The following is a 6,634-nucleotide window of genomic DNA, read 5'->3' as shown; positions in this document are numbered from 1 at the left end:
ACCTTGGACGCGCTGCGACGAGTACGTTTCTGAGCTGGATGGAAATGCCTTTGGATGGTGAACTGCTGCCTGTGACCTGGCCCTGGATAAGTGGTGGTATATTTTCTTTTTTTCTTACCCCCCACATAAACTGAGCACATTTTCTTCTTTCATTCAGTTTTACCCCAAATCTAAAAGCTTCTCCACTGGAGCTTGCAAAACTGATCGTATCTTTTTTTGTTGTGTTTTGTAGTTTTTTGTCAGCATTTGTTGTGTTTTTTTTAGATGTTTTTCTTTCCATGAAGCACTTTGCGACTTTGTGAAAAGCACTATACAAATCAAGTTCACCTACTTGCTTTTGACCTGTTTTTCTTGATTTTTCTTTTCACTTTTGTTGTTGTGTTTATGTCCATAATTCATCGCATTTTTGTCACTTTTTTTGTCGCTCTTTTGTGGCTTTTGTGTTGCTTTTTCATCGCTCTTTAGTCGTGTTTTTGCCACTTTTTTGTCACTCTTTTGTCACGGTTTTCACCCTCATTTTCGTCGCTATTTTGTTGCTTTTTTCGAGAAGCTGTCACATTTTGGTAAAGCTGAACTGGAGAAAACGTGCTCAGTTAAAGAAGCTATCCTTGATTTTTTTTATTTTCTGTATTGGAATAAAATTTGTTTTGTCCTTTAGCATGTGGTAAAAGCAGACGTTCATCCAAAAAAACACTGGTTTTAAAGCCTTTTAAACAGTCATGAAATGTCAGGCTAGTAGGCATTTTTTACAGCGAAGTGACAGCTTTCCTCCCTGAAAGTTGTGAAACCTGGTTTAAACACAGTCCCTGTGATGAATTTTGATGTTGTAAATACATTAGGAAAGTTTGACATGAGTTTGGACCAGAAAATAGTCATTTGAAATTTGAGTGACCCTGTTTCTTTGTACAATCAGGTATAGCTCCTTTAAGGTGGGGGTTAAGAGTTAAAAGCTTCCGTTTGTGTCATCGTATTCTTGAGTTTGAGTTAGCGTGCTTACAGAACCCCTCAAGCCTTTCTGGTATTGGCCCATGGGTCTTGTGCTGTTATTTGGATTTGGGTTGAGATTGAGACACGGCTGAAGACTCGATTGTCTTCATGGTTCATTGACCGGATACATTTCTATTTGAATGCGCCGCCTGTGTCTCTGTGCCTTTTGCTGCCGTAACAAGCAAACTTCTTTCTCTAATCCACACTCCAATCACGCAGTACACATTTTCATTTAACTTTTGTGAAGCTCTTTTATGGCAGCCCAAAGGAGGCTAGTATGAAAAGATCTTCATTATTAATACAATATTAGTCCACATAAAGGTGAATGACGGGGGATTGTGTTTCAACACTGCGGGGGCTGTGGAGAGCAGAGGTTAATTCAGCGATCCAAGGGTAGATTTGCTTCATTGTTTGTAGATAGAAAGAGCCTTCCAGGGGAACAGATACATGTCTGCTCCCTGTTCCCCTTCCAGCACTGTGCAGGATAGCCTAGTCTGATTAATCTTAATGAATTATGCAAATAGCCTTTATCTCAAATGATTTAGCAATGTTTCTGTATTGTTTTATTAATGCACTTTTGAATCACTCCGTATAATCACGTAGCCTTTCCTTAGCCGTTCGCTAGTTGTAATTCATTGCCGGTTCTTTATTAAATCCATGGTGGTCTCCGGCGGATTGCGCGGAGGAATGAGAAATTAGTCATTACTGTAATTTAATGATTTCAAACCAAACAAGAGGCAACCTGGATCGCTAACCACAGCAGCCCTGCACACTCCTCGCCTTCAGCGCCGTTCCCACGGGGGCCTGTTATGTGAAAGCTGGCCTTCGTCATTTCTGCCTAATTAATTATGTTTAGTATAAGAGGTGGTGAATGCGCTGTTTCAATTACACACAGAAATTGACTTACAAAATGTGAAATTCCTCGTAAAGCTGACTCTATAAAGCACGAGTTGAGCAAATTCTTTAATGATGTTTCAGCACATTGTTGTATACACTGCGGTCCTCAGGTTAAAGTGCCACAAATAAGCAATACATAAATCAGTCTTCAAGTGTCACCGTTAGTGTGTATTGGTGCCTCCGACCCGTAGGCAGCAAAGTTGCAATTGTATTTTTTCTGGACAGAGAACCAGGGGGAGATGAAAGACCCCCCAATCATCCCATCAACACTTGCATTACCCCCAGAGGGACTAGGAAAAGGATTTATTAAGTTACACACGTTACACGTTACTTAGTTCTGCTTTAAGGTTACCGCAAGCATTTATTTTGTTATTTTGTTTTGTTTGTGTTTTTGAAGACTCCCATTAGTATCAGCAGCATTTGGCGTCAGCTACAGTTTCAGTTTTTTTGTGAGACTTATGGGGAACACCGGGAAGCCTGGGTGAGTTTAGTGAGTGAGTGAGTGAGTGAGTGAGTGAGTGAGTGAGTGAGTGAGTGAGTGAGTGAGTGAGTGAGTGAGTGGTGGACTGAGGGGCTGAGTCACAGCCTTGCTTCCGTCAATCTACCCCAGGGCAGCGGGGAATTATTTTAATTTTTAAATCATTTGACATAGGACTGAGAGCTATGGCATAAATCTCGATTTTACATTTTGCTTTATTTTTAGAACATGACCATTCAAACAAATAAATAAACATCAGCTTAGACAAAAATCCCCAGTATCATACAGTATTATCTACTGTATACATGGGCACACAAACACTTCTGTAGTAATCCTCCAGACTCAAGGTTTTGTACTGCCACAAAACTCGCTGTAGATCTGATGATTAAAACGCCTTTAAATGACGATTATTGAGATTGCCACACATTTCAAATACTCCGCCTGACCAAAAAAAGGCTCTACCTGGATTGAACTAACGGTTATGATCTGTGTTGCTGCAGTTGGTCAGGTCTGGGTTCAGCAACGACGTACCCAAAGAATGAGATCAGCGGACAAGCTGAACATCCTGAATTCCGAGGCTCTTTCATTAATGGATTTCATCTTCCCTGATCTTCCACAATGGCGCCGGCATATTCCAAGATGAGTCCACATCTTAACCCCATAATCTTTGAGATGTGCTGGAGAGGGCTTTGCGCAGTGGTCACACTTCTCAAGCGAAATAATAATGCAACATTGAATCTTTTGACATTGCAGAAGCTTTTCGAAACAATCCCACAGTAAAGTGGGTGACCTTTTCTTGTGGTGTGTTTTTTCTTTTGCCAGGCAGTGCATTTGCCCAGACCTAATTTCACATCACATAGACTTTTACTTTTCATACTTTAACTATAGCAGAGACATGAAAAGCAGAAGAATTCAGATTTAACTTGAAATTAGACTCAGTGAATTGAGAGTTTGGAGGATAGATAAACATCTTTTAGTGCCAATTGCATGACTGCTGCATCTGACTGTGTCTATTTCTGCTGAAGTAAAATGCTTGTGTTTTCAAAGTCTATGATGAAATGCACTAACAAAGCTCGGAGTTTCATACCCACAGACTGTTGAGGAAACAGTGTTGGTAAAAATCAGGTAAAAGTGTTTTCGGAGCTTCAATGGCCACATCCGTTTGGAAATGAATCAAGCGGGATTTGAGTTGTCGTAGGAAGTGAGCTAATTATCAGCCTCTCTGTGGGCCAGATTTGAGATGGCTTTGTACACTTTAAGGAACGCCGCAGGGGCTCTTTCTCTCTTTCTGTTCAAACACAGCCCATTTTTGCATCTGCTGATTTTATACTTTTCCCTTCAATCATGTGCAGTCTTTAGAAAGTCGATGTGAGCTGGGCTTTTGGGGTCTTTATGTCAAACCATTTGCTTGAGCTGCAGTTCTGCTAAAGCAGCATTGTAGCCTCCCTCAGTGGACGTACCCCGGATAAAAACTCTCTTGATGTCCATTTAGTTAGATTTATTGAGTTAATATTGACATAATGTAATCAATGGGTGCCATCTGGAACTGACAAAAAAAAAAAAACAAGAATCACAATTTTGGCAGATTTCAAATGACCATTAGTGACTTCAGATGGTGTTAAATGTTTTTGGTATTTCATGTCATGAAAGTAAAACTTAAGCCAACACTTGATTCAACTCTAAATTTATATGAGGAAACAGAAGACATATCTGCTTCATAAGGCTAAAAGGAAAAAATGCTTCTCTTTTCTAGATCTTTAACACAGATATGCATTTTTTTGAGTCCGGGGGCTCTTCGTAAGCAAGAAAAGAACACAAAAGTTTCACATCACTAGGTTGGTTGTAAGGGTAGAGAAATCCTCAGTCCAATAAATATCTTCATAAATCCCATAGTTCAATAGAGCTATAATACATAGACATTTGGTGGGCAGTACAGTCCGCTACTGTTGATGCTGGATCCTACTTTTGGAAATCCTTTCGCAGTCTTACTACATGGCGCTTCGTGGTTTTGGTTTCCATTTGTCCAGTGGAATGTCCGGGATTATTCCCACGCGTGGTCCCATTAACGTCCCAAAACATGTCATTATCTAAATGTCCTGCAATGGCGGCCGACGAAAACAAAAGTCTTGTTTCCAAAAAAGTCCCAGACGCAGACGACTATCGCGTGACCTAGAAAGAGAAAAGAAGAAAAATGAGTTTTGGACAGAGAATAGGAATGTGTCAGTGGCATGAGTGGGCGTTGAGGGTAAAAAAGGAGACGGCTTATTAAGGCTGACAAAACCGGTGCTGAAACTCGGGCTTTCTGATGTGTAGCACAGTTTAGAAGACACTATGAGGTCAGGGAACATCCTTTATACATCCGAGGCAATGTGACATTTTGTTTGTTTGTTTTGTTTGCTGTTGTTTCGGTGTAATTATTCTTTGGAATGTGTTCTCTCTGCAGGACCTTGGAGACTTTGTGTTGGTAAAGTCTGGATGGGTTCACTTCTCAGCCGCAGTTAGTTGTCGTTAGTCCCTCTTCACAGCTGGCACCTTGCTCTGGCAGGTCAGAATATTTTAGAGATGCAGATATTTTTTCTTCTTCAAGCGATTAGTATAGACAAAGGGAGAATTTACCTTATTTTCCAGGCTATAATAAGTGGCTCCGGAGTATAAGTTGCACCAAGTTGGCAACTACCTGGGCATGGAGGCGTAACTGTACCGTTGACAAGCCTCTCCCGGCATCATGTTGTTCAAGCACCCGTTTCTGAACTTGTTCCTCTAGCTGTGGCCATCTAGCTATCAGCCTGCGATTCTTTTGAGTTTTCTTCATTGAGTGAGTAACCTACGTTTTTTTTAGTGGTACAGTAAGTACGTTTTTTTGTCATACAACCATACAGGAGTAGCAGATTGGTGTACTGTTTATTTATTTTCTGTTCTTTAAAGCAGTACTAAGTAACTCTTCCCCCAGAGGCCATAAGTGCAACTGCAGGTGTAGTAGCAAGTTACGATTTTTTAACTTATTAATTGTCTTGGAGAGTAGACAGGAAAGGTGAAGGGAGAGAGGGTTATTGTGCATCCAATTATACAATGGAAATATTTTTTTTCACTCAAACTTGGCTGTAAATACTGTTTAAAGTGACGTTAGCCTGCAGTTAGCTTTGCACGTTAGCATGTTAGCTTCTTCTTCGTGATTTCATTAGTGTGTATTGCTTGCTCCGCACCGGTGGCAGTCAAGTTGCAAACATGGTTTTCTGGCCAGAGACACCAGGGAGAGATGAAAGACCCTCCAATCATCCCATAAACACTTGTATTACCCCCACAGGGAGTACGAAAAGGATTTATTAAGGTAAACAAGTTACTTAGTACTGCTTTAATTGGTTGTGTTTTGTATTATTGGTTCTCATCGTTTGTTATGTTGCGTCTTTGCGTTGTCCTTATAAACATTCATCCTGGCCTATTGTACATGTTTTTAGTGGTAGGGGGAAACTGGAGCGCCCGGAGGAAACACAGACACGGGGAGAACATTGCAAACACAGAAAGGCCCCGTCCAGGAAGGAATCGAACCCGGGACCTTCTAGCCGTGAAGTACGAGCGCTAACCACTGCGCCACCGTGCCGCGAAAAAGACTAAACATGTGTGTTGCCAGGGCTTCAATTACACAAACCTCACTTCTGCCGCCGTTTACTCATTTCAGTAACGAGCCGACGCTAACAGAGCTGCACAAAGATTCACAGCCTCCCCCAGATGCTGTGTGGCCCCACGAAATCAACAAGCAACGGTTGTTTCCATTTTAAAATTGCACACACAAATCTGTCAAAGAAGTTTTGTGTGTATTCCCTATTGGCCAGCTTTATAATTCAAACATCTCCGACATGAGGAGAGAAAACGAGGCGCAGAAGTCGACATAATGGCATGTACATGAGGCTCAGAGATTTCAGACAGGAGTTATTATTCATGATGGCACACTGCTGGCATTAAGTATTCTCACACTACTCATGAATATTAACACAACAGATTGATAGATGCGACTATCACTTTTTGGGCAGACTTTTTTTTGTTGCTTCCTGACATGTTTACAGAAGAGGCAATGCATGCAACAATAGATGGAACAATGGAGGATCATGTGGCACAATAAATGAGTAAGGAGACCAAATCCAGTCCCAGCTGCTTGAGGCATGAGCGGGTTTTTTTTCAAAATGATGCCAGGAAACTCTTTACATTGGACTCCATATGACGGTTTGTTGTGATGATCAAAAAGTATTTTTGCAAACCATCAGAAATATGCAGACA

The 6,634-nt window shown here is 41.1% G+C and overlaps 1 protein-coding gene across 1 annotated transcript in view; it reads right to left on the bottom strand.

Annotated features, from left to right (window-relative positions):
* Positions 1 to 3,346: 3,346 nt before the first annotated feature.
* Positions 3,347 to 6,634, bottom strand: part of tafa3a (TAFA chemokine like family member 3a) — a 106,708-nt gene continuing 103,420 nt past the window's right edge. Inside the window, exon 5 of the mRNA XM_079578345.1 lies at positions 3,347 to 4,531. Within this exon, the coding sequence (XP_079434471.1) occupies positions 4,520 to 4,531 (12 nt within the window). The 3' untranslated portion in view covers positions 3,347 to 4,519. The remainder of the gene's footprint in view (positions 4,532 to 6,634) is intronic.

Source organism: Gobius niger (genome assembly GCF_951799975.1).
Source record: "Gobius niger genome assembly, chromosome: 20".
In the NCBI taxonomy this organism is placed as follows: Eukaryota; Metazoa; Chordata; class Actinopteri; order Gobiiformes; family Gobiidae; genus Gobius; species Gobius niger.
The sequence above is the reverse complement of the archived record's forward strand: the minus strand, read 5'-3'. Positions and strand labels throughout refer to the sequence as shown.